Source organism: Neolamprologus multifasciatus, chromosome 19 (genome assembly GCF_963576455.1).
Source record: "Neolamprologus multifasciatus chromosome 19, fNeoMul1.2, whole genome shotgun sequence".
Classification (NCBI taxonomy): Eukaryota; Metazoa; Chordata; class Actinopteri; order Cichliformes; family Cichlidae; genus Neolamprologus; species Neolamprologus multifasciatus.
In genome coordinates, this window is record NC_140457.1 from 17,904,972 (window position 1) to 17,919,648 (window position 14,677).

The 14,677-nt window shown below is 43.1% G+C and overlaps 1 protein-coding gene across 4 annotated transcripts in view; it reads left to right on the forward strand.

Annotated features, from left to right (window-relative positions):
- The first annotated feature begins 208 nt into the window (after positions 1-208).
- The window catches only part of asap2a (ArfGAP with SH3 domain, ankyrin repeat and PH domain 2a), a 60,061-nt gene continuing 45,592 nt past the window's right edge, over positions 209-14,677 (forward strand). For all 4 annotated transcript variants that reach the window (XM_085144283.1, XM_085144284.1, XM_085144286.1 and 1 more), the window contains exon 1: positions 209-787. In XM_085144283.1, coding sequence (XP_085000409.1) covers positions 659-787 — 129 coding nt within the window. In that variant the 5' untranslated portion in view covers positions 209-658. The remainder of the gene's footprint in view (positions 788-14,677) is intronic.

The following is a 14,677-nucleotide window of genomic DNA, read 5'->3' on the forward strand; positions in this document are numbered from 1 at the left end:
ACAGTATTTTTTGATTGAAATCACAGTTTGTATTACTTTTATCAAATGTAAAGGTTCATATCAACGTGAAAACTGAAGCCCCCACACTCACTACAGTGTCCATATATATCACAGAAATCACCTTCCTACTGCGGTGCTATAATTTACAAGCAGCACTGAACGCGGCGTGTCCCCATTGGCTGGTGCGGGTTCATTGAACCCCCTCCTCTACCTTTGTCAGTTCCTTGCGCTCCAGTTGAAACGCCTGGTTGTTGTTTCCCGGGGCTTGGAGGAAGGAGAAGTTACCTCTGCTCTGCCGCAGGTTTTCGGGACACCGAGAGAGGACAGCGGGATCTGCCGAGGAAGCTTTTCTTTCCCCTGTGACCACCCGGCTGGCCGTTAAACTGAATGGAGTAGCGGGATAAAAAGGCAGGAGGGATTTAACCTTATCCATCACCTTGTAAAGCACGGCGCGGTGAGAGCGGCAACGTGCAGCACTGCTGCGCTGGATTGTGTAGGGAGCAAACAAGGGAATAACACAGAGATGGTTTACTACCCGCGGGGACCTTCACACACACAACTGCTGCTACTGCTCCTCTGAACTTTTCAGTCCTAGAAGTACGCAGACGAGAAGGGGGTTAAGAAAAAGGGGCTCGTTCTTATCAGCAAGAAGGGATTAATGATGCCGGACCAAATCACAGTTGCAGAGTTTGTGGCAGAGACCAATGAAGATTACAAATCGCCGACCGCCTCTAACTTCACCACCAGGATGTCCCAGTGTAGGAATACAGTGGCTTCCCTGGAGGAGGTGAGTGATGGTAGCCCCTTGTTTTGCAAACATAAATGAGTTATATTCAGATTTTCCAGTATTGGCAGGTAGTGACGTAAACGGTTACCACTCACTTACACATCCCTTAACCTTTATATTCACGCTTTGGTAAGCTCAGACATCATTAATTAGATGTTTATTACTGTTTTGGGTCTACAATGTGCTCTGGTTGTAATTCAGTTTAATTTTAATGTCCAATTAGAGATCAGTCCTCAAAGGTTTGCACAACATTTACAACATATCTATCCGTAAACCCCCGATTCCCCAAAATGGAAGGAATCTAAAAATGTATAACAGAGGAGGGGTTCTCTTTTCTAAGAGGACTATACATGCAATAGATGTCTCATGTACAGAGTAAATGAATGAGGTATATTAGGGGCTGTGAGAGGATTTAAAAAAAAGAAAGAAATCAGTCAAATATACACGACTTTTCCCTGTTCCTGCACAGAGAGCACTTTGTGTTCTCCTTTAACTTGCAGGTCATCAGGAGGAAGGACACTTCCGCTTTGTTTCCTGACAGCCTTCTGCTGCCTCCCTCCCTCTCTTGTTGTAGTTTCCCTACTTTGTGTACTGTAATGGCAGAGCCTCGCCCTGCCTCCTGGTAAAAATAGAATTTCCCACATGAGTAGCTCCGTTTGTTATGTGTGTTAGTGTGTCGCTGCTTTGTTTGCCGTTGGGTGGCATGTGGAGGTAATGGGAGGTTTAATTCTGGTGTCATTAAGAAAAAAGTTTTGGAACTGGTGCAGTCATTTTTCCATCCAACACCTTTTTATTTAAAAAAATAAATAAATAAAAATGACAAGATGAGGGAATCTGGTGGCTTAGATAATCCACATATGGGCTCAGTGTCAGCTTAAGCTTCCTGATCCTCCACACCTTGGTGAGGGTTGTGGCTTCATTTTTAACCTGTGTATATGTGTGTGTGCGTGCATGGAGGACTGAGCCACGGAGGACTGAGCCAGGCAGACGGTCACACACCTGCTCTAGCTGACAGGTGCTTCTCCTTGGCATCAGCCACCATTCTGCACATAGTTTGCCTCAACCTTTTCATGTATTTATTTATTTTTTTGCTGCTGCTCTTTTTTTATTTTTTTATTTTTTTTTAAAATAGCCACTAATCTCCAGTTGGGAAGGATTTTCAGCACTGCTCAATGTCATTTCCCGTAGAAGTAAACATAAAAGTGTTTTTTCTCTTCTTAAATAGCAGGTCAGCTGTAATTGGTGGCTTTGAGCTTGAATTGTTGGGTTGAGAGACTAATTCAGCAGCTTTGTTTTAGAGTGCTGCTGCCGTTGAAGCCGCTGGAGAGGCGCACAGAGTGGCGTGTTGTTGTTTCACATTGACCTGCCCAAAGCCGAGGCTCAGGGAACACAGGGCCTTATTGTTGGGCCTAGCGGAGCTCGCTCACTTTGGTCTGTTTGACCAATTAAACGCTGCAGTGGAAGGGGAACACTTCCTCTCATTGTCTGCAGGCCTGCCTGGAATTTCAAGCGCATGCACGCAAACATAAACACATTTACATACACATGCGTGCACGAGCACCTGTTAGTGGTGCACATCTTCCTGGTGGCTCATCTTGGAAAAAACTGACTAGCAGTCAAATGGACAGCGTACTTCACGCATTTAACCTCGAGTATAATAATACACCTGCAAACTGTCTAGTCATGAATGCCGGATGAAGATTTTATACTGCTGTTTTCAGCATTATATTTCTGTTTGCTGTACAAGTGCTCATTTCTTTGCTTTTACCCTTCAGCTGACAGTCGAGGACAGAGCAGCAGTGTACTCTGTGATGCTATAGTGGGTTGGTATATGATTTCAGGTGACACTTGTGAGCTTTGTTTCCCTGTACAAGCTCCACTCGACAAGTAGAGCTTCTCCACTAAAAATGTGTTTTTATAAAATGACCACACTGCTATCATTTGCACAAAAAATGCATTTTATGGTGCAGTAGTGTATCGTTAGAGCTTGCCCACCATTATAACTTGGCAATGGGTTATTTATTAGTAGAAAGGAATGATTACTAGTGTTAAAACAGTCCTGTTTGCTGTTTGGGAAAATACAGGAGGTTTATCTGCTTTATCCTGTACTGTTTTGGAGATGCAAACTGCTTATAAACCTGTACGCTGCACCTCTTTGGAAGGTTGCATCCAATAATCTGTTTTCCTAATGAAGCCTGTTGTAAAGTACCTGATGGGCTTACAGTCTCAACTTCTTTAAAGGCTCTGATCTTTGTTTCTGGCTGTTTATAGAAAAGCTTTAAACATGTTAACCAAAGCGGAGACTGCACCGCTCTGAGAGTTTATGTAAACGGGTGCACATTGTTGTGTAATTATTTCTTTCCAAACTTAATTGCATCTGACAGAATCTTAATTAGGCTAGTAGCTTTAAAGTGCTGGCTATTAGGAGGCCATTCAGAGAGCTTGTGCGCATGTGGGTGCTCGTTTGTAAAAACCACAACAATAAAAAGCTGTTTATCCAGTAAGAGGATATTGGGCTTTGTGTCATGGCCCCCCTCTGTGCTCATGTAAAACACTTGTGCTGACTTTGCTCTGGGCACACTTTTCAGTCGAGATGTAGGATCTGTTTTTCTTTATTTGTAATAATCTGTAATAGTTTTTTCGCATTCCTTATTTAAAAATATGACACCGAGGCAGTCGTTATTATGTCAGCTGTCAGGGTTTTTTTTTTTTTTTTTTTTTAAATGAAGCAACCAAATATAACACAGACTGTGCATATCAGGAAAAACCATGAGCTCAAGTGGAAAGCAGGACTTGCCCTGAGGGATGATCTGATCCCTGTCTATTGATCACGCTGCAGAGTCATGTACTCAAGGCTCACTCGAGGAGAAACCCATGAGTATGTTTCGCTGAAGTCAGAAATTGGCACACATTGTAGTCGTCTCAGGTCTGTTTTTGCACCTTTTTTTTTTCTCTTTCAGTTACTAAAGGCTGCCTGGCAGACAGACACCTAAAACAGCTGCAATCAATAGTTGTCTCCAGGAACGAATCTCATGTGCTTTCACTTCTATCTTTGGCAGCAGTACCTGGTAGTTTCGTGTACTGTCACTATGTTGCGCTTGAAGCTCACAGAGGAGGTTAAAGGATTACTAGTACATTCATTCTGTGGTAAAGTGGGTCACTTACTGGGTTCGCGATGTGTAACATCAACAGTCCTCTCAAACCGTTGGCTAACGGTATGAAAGAGATGTTAGTCATACTTTAGACTGCTGAGCAGCAGCGTCTGGGGCTGTAAAACAGCCGTCACTACTTGATATTCAAGACAAGCTTTTGTGTTCTCAGCCCTTTGATCAACCCTTTGCAGGCAGACACATAATATCCGTTATGACATTACAGCTGCTTTCTCATTTAAAGTTGTTTGACAGGTAGAGTGCTTGCCTCCCCGGTGCAGCTTGGTATGTAAAAGTATCCCTAACTTGTTCCTTGACCTCAGTATATTTGCCTTTCTGTTGTTGTATAGTTACATGATATGTGTGTTGCTTTTGTGTGTGTGTGTTTTCTTTTCTTTTTTATTTTAAGGATCATGTAAAACATTGTCCACCACAATACACACACACAACAAAGGAAGACAATTACTTCATATAAAGTAGCATAAAGTATTTATGAAAGGCCACTTATCATGCAAGTGTTTCAACATTTAACAAAAAGACACCTTACAGCTTGCTCTAAGTGCGTGGTTTAGGTAAGGCCTCAGTTAAACAAGACTAGAGGGGGAAAATGTTTATCTCCTGGCTGTTTGTGACTGGTTGCTGGCACTCACTGTGAAATTGACTGCTAAAGCCCTGCTCACACAGACCAAGAGAGTGTTAAGTGATCTCACTGTTGACCACAGAGTGCTAGGGAGAACTTTATATTCTTTAACCTGTTGAGGTTTCTGGCAGTCGCTGGAGTGAAATTGGCTGCAAAGTTCAGTAGATGGTACTGCACCAAAAACCTTCCCGTGATTGCTTTAGTTGCAAGTTGGGTGCGGTGGTTGACAATAGTTTTCATGGAAGGTGTCAACTTGTCTGCAAACACTCGCTGTTTACTGTACATTGTGTTTACTTTGGTTTACAGTGAAACTGCGATGCAAGCCAGAAGTGGAGACCGTTCACTTTCAAAGTAACAGTTGCTTACTGCTTCAACCAGCACTTTCCAAAAGGTGCAACTTTTACTTTGAAAGTCAACATTTCTAATTCTGGTTTGCATCACAAGCGTTTGTTACAAGTCACCATTTTTCATGCAGTCTACAGGCAACCATGGTGATGAACTAGAGACCAGTTGCAAGGAGGTTGTTGTAGGTCTTTAGCTTACAATGTGAAGCTGTTGTTGTGATTTGGTACTATGTAATTAAAGTTAAATTGACTTGCTACAGCAGCCGGTTTCACCTGGTGACAGCTGGCAATGTCTAGAAACCACTTGCCATCTGGTTGAGGAATACATGCTTTTCTGTAGCACCAGCAGTTTTAAGGGCATTGTCAACTGGGCTCGATGCCATTGTAAGTGACGTGTCAGGATACCGCATGCAGGATGCAGCACCAAAGACATCTATTTGCCCATGCGTGCATACAGAGTTTTTGCAAGGCAGGTTAAACAACAGGTTAAAGATCTGCTGATGTCCGATCAGGCGGTTTAAAATTTGCATTTTTACATGCACTTCCATTGGTTCAAGAGCCTCAGGGCTGCAGTGCTTTTGTGAAAACGGCTCAGGTTACTGAGCCAGAAAACTTAATGAACCATGACACGGAGCAACTAGAGGTCCAGTCTGAAGCTTTAAGTGACTTCAAGCTCATTGAAATGCTAAAAAAAAATCCGTTTCTTGATGTAATGGCAATAATAAATGACTGATGCAGAATACTGCATGGCTTATGCCCTCTAATACACCCACTCAGTGGGCCTCTCCTTCTGGCCTCTATCTCATTGTTAAGTTTATTCATTTTTCGCAGATGAATAACGGTTATTTATAGCCAAGTCAGCTTTTCATGGATTGTTCCTGGCGTTGAGGGCAGTTGGGGGTAACTCGGTCTTGAAGGCTAGCATCATTATTCATCCATCTGGCTATTAATTCACCCAACAGAGGTCCATGACTCTGGCATGCCAGCTATGCATTGTAAAGCCTGCTGGATTATTTGCACTTGATTTTGTAGTGAGATTATTTTGTGAGTATCTCTGGGAATGGAAATGGCATTCACAGCATGCACGGGTGCTGGCTTTGCTGCCCATACCAGTCTGCAGTCTGGTTCTCACAGACTGTTACTAACTTTTCTAATGCTGGTGTGCAACATGGGGATGTGGCTTATGAAAAAAACAGTGTGTTTAAAAAAAACAGCAGCTGATTACTGCCTGCTCTGAGTCTTTAGCCTCTCATCTCTTTATAGCACCTCTAAGCCTAATCTGAAGCCACCAGTTGTTATGGGTACATGCTCTAACTTGACGCTATCCTCTGTTAGCACATGGTGATATCTCTTAATTTCTAGTCTGTTCTGCATAACCGGTTGGAGCAGGACAAAACATTTATTCTTCTCTTCTACTATTTGCGTTGACATGTTTTACCTAAAGTGCAACAATTTGTGGTGGATGTGTCAACATCTAAAGACAAATGTGGTCTCCTAACTTATTTTACACATGTCATTCTGCTGGCTTGTGTTGATTTTCCAGCAGCTCCCGGGCCTAAAGAGAGCGTGGCCTTCTCCTGTCCTGATTGCTGCCCCCATCCCAGGCGTGGTTGGTGTTAACGGCTGTGACCTGGTCAGGGACAGCAGCTGCACCCCCATTGGAACAGGTGGCCTGGAGGAAAGTTTTAACAGCCTTCAGACAGAAGGATTATCAGTGCAGGGACAATCCTCATCTAATAGCTTTAGAGCCACACAGTTGGATCTATAAGCTCTTACACATACGGTCTAAATGTGCCGTCTGGTCCAAGTGAGCAACCCAAACCCCCAGCCACCTCGGCCAGTCTTCAGTATCCCACCAAAGAAGCTTAATGATGCTCTCAGTAATTGAAATGGGATTTCTGGCACGATCACAGCAGTCTTGTCTCCTCCCTTCATTCTAACTCTTTATCCGTTGTCCCTCGACTTTGCCTTAACTGTAGTTAAGGCACCAGAATAGGCCAAGTATGTTGAAGCAAAGCCAAATCTTGGGATGAGCTCTTGAATTTTTAGCTTTTAGTTTATTTTCTATAGTAATCTTGCTTGAGGTACTGGTGATGGAATACTTAAAGTTGATATCTGGGGAAAGACATGTTGCATGTGATTAAACACTCTCACTTTATGACTACATCTGTGGTAAAAGTCCCTTTTCATTATCTGTGTGGGACTGCTAACTCAATGATTCCCAAGGGTTTCAAATGGGAGGTGGCTGTCCGGTGTCTGGGGCCTGGTAATGCAGTGTTTGTGTTATCATCCTCCTCAGATGAACTCTGGCCAGGACTCTCTATGATGTACCTCATTAAGATCTGTTAGCGGCAAGCGTCCCAGCCCTGTCCCAGTATCTTCAAAGCATTGATTCCTTTTATCCTCCGTGGCTTTGACTGTTAGGATGTAATATGATTTTATTCAGTTTTGTGTGCTGTCTAGACTTGTGGGTGAATGCATCAGGACTTTGTAGTGAATTTATTTTCCTTTATTGCAGCCTGTTAGTCATTGTTAGACCTAATAAGTCTGTTTCATTAGGAGACAGGGTGAAAATAGTCAGAAACTGAGTCCGGCATGGTGAAAAGGACTGAGGTTAAAGGACAAACTGGCTTCTCTCTGTCCTAAACAGAAGTTAGGGGGTTAGACACCAGGGGCACTTGGGGATGCCTGGAAATTAAAGCCCATCTCATCCATCAGAGTGTCCTAGCCCAGATTGTCAAAGACGGCTGCTTTTGATGGCTTTTGTTCCCTCACAGGCTCTACCTCTTCCATTAATGAACTCCACTATTGATTTGTAGTCCTTTCCACTCCATGTTGCTTAGGCCCACGGTGCCGTGAGAGGGGTGAATCCTCACAGTTGTGCTGTCCTGTTGTCACTTTCACTCAGAGATCTGACCCAGACCTCTCCTTTGTTTGTTCTAGCGTTGCCTCCTCAGAGGCTCTCAAGGCAATCTTAGTTTGATTGCTTCTGACTCGCTTGGGGCCTAAGATCAGTTGTACGGTGCTGGAATTACACATCGGTAGTTTGGAAGGTGTGAAACCTCCAGTCGAACCTGCACCACCACCCTTCAGTTGTAGTACTGCTCCGCAACATCCAACATCTGTCCTCCTGCTGTGCAGTTTTCATAATATCAGTCATAAATTAAATGTTCAGTCATATAGCAAATGCTCTAAAATAGATTTGTAGAATTTATTTGTGGGAGTCTGCTGCAGCAGTGGAAACAGTGATACCTCCTGTAATTTTACCTGTGAAGCAGGTTTTATCTGCAGAGATTTCCCGAGTCTGACACTTTTCAGATTGTCTGAGTTTCATAGAGCAGAGTGAGTTCATGTCAATCAGAGCTCTTTTCAAGTTCTGAGTTCCCGGCGGAGTTCAGAGAGGGTTGTGTGAAATACAGGTCATCCTCGTCTCTACGTCTGAAGTGCGCTCTCAAGCCAACAACAGCACACAAACACAATCGTGGTCTCTGTAGTTTTTTACAGCAGAGTTTTCCAGGAGAAAACAGGTCATTTTCCCCTCTGTCTCTCAGGCATCATGTTGTAACTGTTGGTCTCTGGCACAGGAGTCTCTGACACCGTGAAGCTGGCACAAATGTCCGTGTGAAAAGAAGCCAAACAGAAACTTTAAGGTGAAGTCAGAGGAGGGTTTTTTCCCCACTCCTTCCTCAAAGTGCAGCACATTTGGTCCTTATTTCCCCCTCACCCTCTCCTGCAAACTTTTATCAGCCTCCTGCTACTTTTATAAACTTCATTAAATACTCCCCCTCAAAGTTAGGCAGACCGTTTTAGCAGGTTTTAAATACATGGCGCCATTGGGGTCTTATGCCTGCTGCTCATTTAACCCTCATTTTTAAGATCTTTTATGTTATATTTGAAGTCATGCACAGAGCGTGGTGGATACAGTGATGCAGACCTGAATCTGTTAGTGACAGGCTGGGGCTACTCAGATGCTATAGATGCATTTCACTTTGATGCAGTGCAGCTGTCTGGGGAAACCAAAAGGAAACCATACTTGCATTGGGGTCTCTCACCTTGTAAAATGTAAAACACCCTGAAATACGCCTTGGGACTTAACATGAAAGTTTGTTTTCTCTGCCACTTAAAGCGCTGCAGTTGATGTTGTCATCCCAGTGTGATTTCTGGCAGCTGGTAGTCAAGGCTGTGGTCCAGCAGCGGTCTTTGTAGTGCTCACCAAGGAGCTGTAAAGCAGTGAGTGCGCGGTGCTAAAGTACTTGTGGGTGGATAAGATGTTTTCAGAAACTTGCAGTTGGGGAGAAAACTTAAACAGAAACGAAACCGAAACTTCCCAAGTGAGTTCAAGCTGGAATTATTAGGCTCCCTGGAAAAAGATGTTGACTTATAATAGATGTAGTCAATGCTTAGCTTTGTGCTGGAGTCTTCATCAGTTCTGTCACCAGAGATGCAAAAATGTACGCATTTCTGTGTTAATGAGCTCATGTCAGCGTGGAGTTTTCCACGCTGACCTCAGGCAGACTGACTTCTCACATCTCAGCAGTTGAGGGAACAGAGAAAGCCTGCAACTATGGCCCGTTAGCAGTCCGCTCCACGAAACCCACCTCTGTCCAAATATTGACTTTTCTCACTCAGCACAGAGAAAAGTTGTGAATGAAACACTTGAAAGTGTCTTTAAAGGAGCTCTTTTAAAGAGGGAATTCATCTGCAGCTGAGCTGAAGAGGTTTAAAATCGAGATTATAGATAAAATCTGTCTCGGGTGGAATATCAGAAGCAGAGACATAAGAAAACGGCATGGCTTGAGCACAGCTTCCTCAGAGACATGCCCCTTGGTTTTAATGTCTGCATGTTTGGGGACATATTATACTCATTATACATTTCAAAGTAGCCCTTATATTTACTTACATTGAGCCTCGATGCAACTAAATTCATCCACTGTTGGGTTGAGCCTTTTTTCTTAGCTCCTGTTCCTCGCAAACAAAAGGTTTGAACAGGAAGAGAGACGGGCTTCTGCGCTCAGTGTCGCACCTTTGTGACTGAGATGATCATATTAAGCCACATTAAACATGTTGCTTCACATCATACAACATCATACAGAGCCAAGAGTTTAAAAAGCTCTCCAAGGGGATTACTTGTGGCTATTGTGACCTCAATATTTGTTTAATATAATAATAACCACTGTGAAGGGAGACTTATGACAAGATATAAGGAAAAGCATAGTAGGTCTACTTCAGTGTTCTGAGTTTTGAGCTGAGACACAGATCTTCCTTCACCGACACAGAGCGAGTTTCCCTTCCTGTGTTTACACTGTGAAACATATGGAAGTGCAGACAGCAGCCCGAAGGCTGGTCAGTACTTTGCACTGTACAGCTGCTTCAACAGCACACCTGCAGAAAACCTGACTTGTCCCTTTTTTGCAATGTTTCAGAGAAGACTGCATACAAATGTAATGTTTTATTTATGTTTCTCTTGGGCCCAAGTATACTTTTTCCCCCAGGTGACTCAAAAAAAGGGAAAGTTTTAGATGCAGTCTCACACAGTGTATAGATGGGCGTTAACCTCGTACACCTAATGATAGATGTTCATAAGACACTTATGTAGCGCTAGTTCTGAAAGCGCTGTAACTAAGTTTAAGAATATAATCCAGCCACTGTTATCATCGTCAATGCCCTGTACCAACACAGAGCAGAGCAGCTATCTGAACGCTACCCCAACAGAGGTCGATTATCTTGTTAATAATTTCACCTCCTCACTACGTACGACTCTGGATACTGTAGCTCCAGTGAAAACTAAGGTCTCTAATCAGAAGTACCTGACCCCGTGGTATAATTCTCAAACACGTACCCTAAAGCAGATGACTCGTAATCTGGAGAGGAAATGGCGTGTCACAAATTTAGAGGATCATCATTTAGAAATAGTTTGTTGCTTTATAAGAAAGCCCTCCGCAAAGCCAGAACAGCTTACTACTCATCACTGATTGAAGAAAATAAGAACAACCCTAGGTTTCTCTTCAGCACTGTAGCCAGGCTGACAAAAAGTCAGAGCTCTTTTGAGCCAACCATCCCTTTAACGTTAACTAGTGATGACTTCATGAACTTCTTCACAAATAAAATTTTTATCATTAGAGAAAAAATTACCAATAATCATCCCACAGATGTAATATTATCTACAGCTACTCTTAGTACCATTGATGTTAAGTTAGACTCTTTTTCTCCAATCGATCTTTCTGAGTTAACTTCAATAATTACTTCCTCCAAACCACCAAAGTGCTTGCTCATAGGGGGTTATATGATTGTTGGGCTTTTCTCTGTATCTATGAAGCGCCTTGAGGCGACATTTGTTGTGATTTGGCGCTATATAAATAAAATTGAATTGAATTGAATTGAATAGTGGTCGACCTGCTAATCGCTGTGAGTCAGTTGCTATTTGGCCTGTGAAATCTTTTACACAGCTCATCTGCGGTTTAAGATCTGAAGTTAGATCTGTCTCATTAAGAGATCCTGTTCCAGTTTTTGCTGTGTGGGCTGACCACCTCGCAGTGGGGAAATAAATATAATAAACGTGATGTTGAGTGCAGTCAAATGATCTTCACATCAAAACTTAGGCATTTTCTGTCCTATTAACTCACTCTTTTAGTTGTAGTTGTTTTTTCTGTGGAGCTACTGTACCAACACATGCAGCAAATCCTAGGCTGCTGCTTTCTTACTCCCCGGTTTCCACTATATGAAGCAGACGCTTCCTTGGGTGGCTGTCGCAGGCGGTGGGGAGCTTAAAGGGTAAGGCAAGGTTATAAGACAACTTATAAAGACGCACAGACAGAGCGCAGATGTGCGCGTGTGTGTGAACTTCAGAGAAGTGTGTGAAGATTTCTCGGATTGCCTTTCTTTAAAATTGAACGTGTTTGTTGTCTGCTGATGGGGCCTCTGAGGAAATAGGGACGGCATCTTGCAAAGCAGACATGCTGTCATCAGGAGATAGTTAGCTGGCAGGAACAATGGGGCTGGGTCTCTGTCTTGTCTGTCAGTCACTCCTGCATGCAATCATCCAGGAATGTGTTTCTTCTTCAGACAGAGGAGAAAGAGGTGGAAACTGCTACGATAAAACAGGCCTCTTAGCTGGACCCACTTTTGCTGGCGTTGTCGATCACTCCCCGCTGTCTCACATGGGCACGTAAAGTCTTCGTGTTCTCACTACCTCACCATGTTTTGGGTTTTGTTTCTCTTCTCAAGACATAAAGGTTCTTTTGTCAGTTACAATTATTTTGTCCTTTATATAATGTCACTTTTTTCAGTCTGAAACCAGATTTGAAGTAAGTTTTAGTTTAGAGCAGGTCACCTACTAATTGGAAGGTTGTTGATCTGCATGCCAAATATCCTTGTGCAAGATAGCAATCCCAATTTGCTTTCCGACGCATCCATCGGAGCATGAATGTTATCAATGTTGGATAGAAAGCACTTGCATTGGAAAAGCATAGAAAAAAGTGATGGTATGAATGAGTGAAGTTGTATTAAAAAAAAATCTTTGAGTGCTCCGTTTGAGCAGAAATGATATCTGTCCGCTGTTTTTTTTTTTCTCCTCTTAAAAAAACCCTTTAAATTCTTTTAATTTTTTTTAAATGTAAACTTTAGTGGAGTGGAGTTGAGCACCCTCAGCATTATTCAGCTTTACGGTGTCTTCTTTCCTTCTGTCTCTGATATTATCTATCAGCTGTGGGCTCACGGCGATCAGTAACATGACATATAATACTCAGCAATTCAGGAAATGTACAAACTTAAGTGAATGGATCACTCTGACAGTCACCCCCGTGACCCTGCGTTAGTCTGCGCAGATCGGCTGCAGCAGATGCTGCTTTGTTATAATCACCACGATGATGATGCTGATGTCATGCCTTTAAGATGATTATCAGTGGAATTCAGTTTGGGTCTCTCCCCTTGCACAAGATGGGAGAAAAGTGCGCTTCTAGTTAGTTTACTGTGAACTGCTAACAGGGAGGAGAAAACGGCTGACATCGCAGAAATGTCACATAAATTTGGCTGGTGAAGCAGCTCCAGGCCGGGCGACGAGGCCTATTGTGTGTGTGGATTCAGCTCGGAGCCTGGGCTGATGAAATATTACAACACCGCGGAGTTCCCCTCGCACTGTGAATACATTTCTGGGTTAAAACTGTTTTTTTAAGCGGCTGCTTCAAACAAGTTTTTACAAAATTTCGCGCTATGCTCAAATGTGGGCAGTGCGTCGGAGTGCAAATGTGTGAAAGTGATTGATGGGACATGTGAGAATGAGTCAGAGGAGTGTGTTTGCTGCGTTTGGTGGGTTTATTACCCTGCTGGCCTGTCAGACCACTCTGTGCTGATTGATGGTGTGCTTTGTGCTTGAGCGGGGGACACCTTGTGTGTTTGGGAGGCAAGATGCCTGTTCCAATGTGCATGTAAGCCTTGGACTCATCACTTAGTGTTATTATGAGAGAGGTCAACCAGAGGTTTAGAGGTAACGGTCTGTGAGAGCAAAGTATTGACAGCTGAGCAGCCAGAACATAAAAATTGGCTGTTTAATATTGTGCCACTGAAAATAGCTCTGACCCATCGGTTCGCACTCCGGCACCAGGTCATTGACCCAGTGTGTGGGGAGGGAATCGTGCACTCTTGGAGCTTATGGGCTAGTTTTGCAATTAGGTAGGGCACATTTTCTTCCAGCTGGAGGCATCTGTCATGGGGGAGTCCCATTAACCTGTTTGGGGAGCAGTTTTAGGAGGGGTGATACATGGCAAAGTAATATCCACAAGAATGAGAAGACTCTAGCCAATTGCAGCACACGAGGCAGCATGTGAGTAGTGAAATGTATTCTGGGATAGTGCCGCATCCACCAGCGCACCCAGTTTGCATATGCATTGTAAACCTACTGCAACACAAACCTGCTTTATGTGAAGAAAGCTGGACTCTTTTATTCATCACAACTGTTATAACCTGCACAGGTTTCAATGTGACCTCAAATGAGGTCACATTGAAATCAATGTTGCCTGAATGTCAGTGTTTCCCTGTGTAGTTTGCAGTAGTGACAAATAACTTCTAACATAGAGGCTGTTTGCTGATACTGATGCAGAACACATAGCTGCCATCTGACTGCTCTGATACAGCATATGCACCAAAATCTTTAGTCACAAAACTAACAGATTGTGGTAAATCTGATCCATTTGGCTCGTCGTCCTCCATGAAAACATGCACTTTATTGCCAGAGAGTCCCGCTGAGTCAGAGTCAGAGTGCTCCATGACTACCGACCTCGTCTTGTGTCGTGTATTTTTTAATATAACATATCATTCTTATCTCTTGTTATAGAACTCGCTGTTCAACTTAACTGGAGCTGTGTGAGCTTGCACCTAACCGTTATCTCAGTGCATGCAGCACACATTTTGCACTTGTGTTTTAAAATTATGAATTAAACATACACAGATGATTTTTATTTTTATTTTTTATGCACAAAACTTTTCTGTAAAATTCTGCCACATGCGTTAGCTTCAGCAGCTCACCTGTGTTTGACCTCTCGTCCTCCAAACCAAAACACACTCAACCTCAGATGATCAATAAGCAGATGAAAGGTTCAAGCGTGTTTTTCTGAAATTGCTGGCTAGCTTAAATTAATTCAGCTATACGTGAGGCAGTTTTCATGACACCCTGAGAGTTACAGGGTAACTGTGAAATTGCACATCATATCGCCTCAAGCGCCAACCCCTCACTATGTTTGATATGTTTTGAGCCTGAAAATCA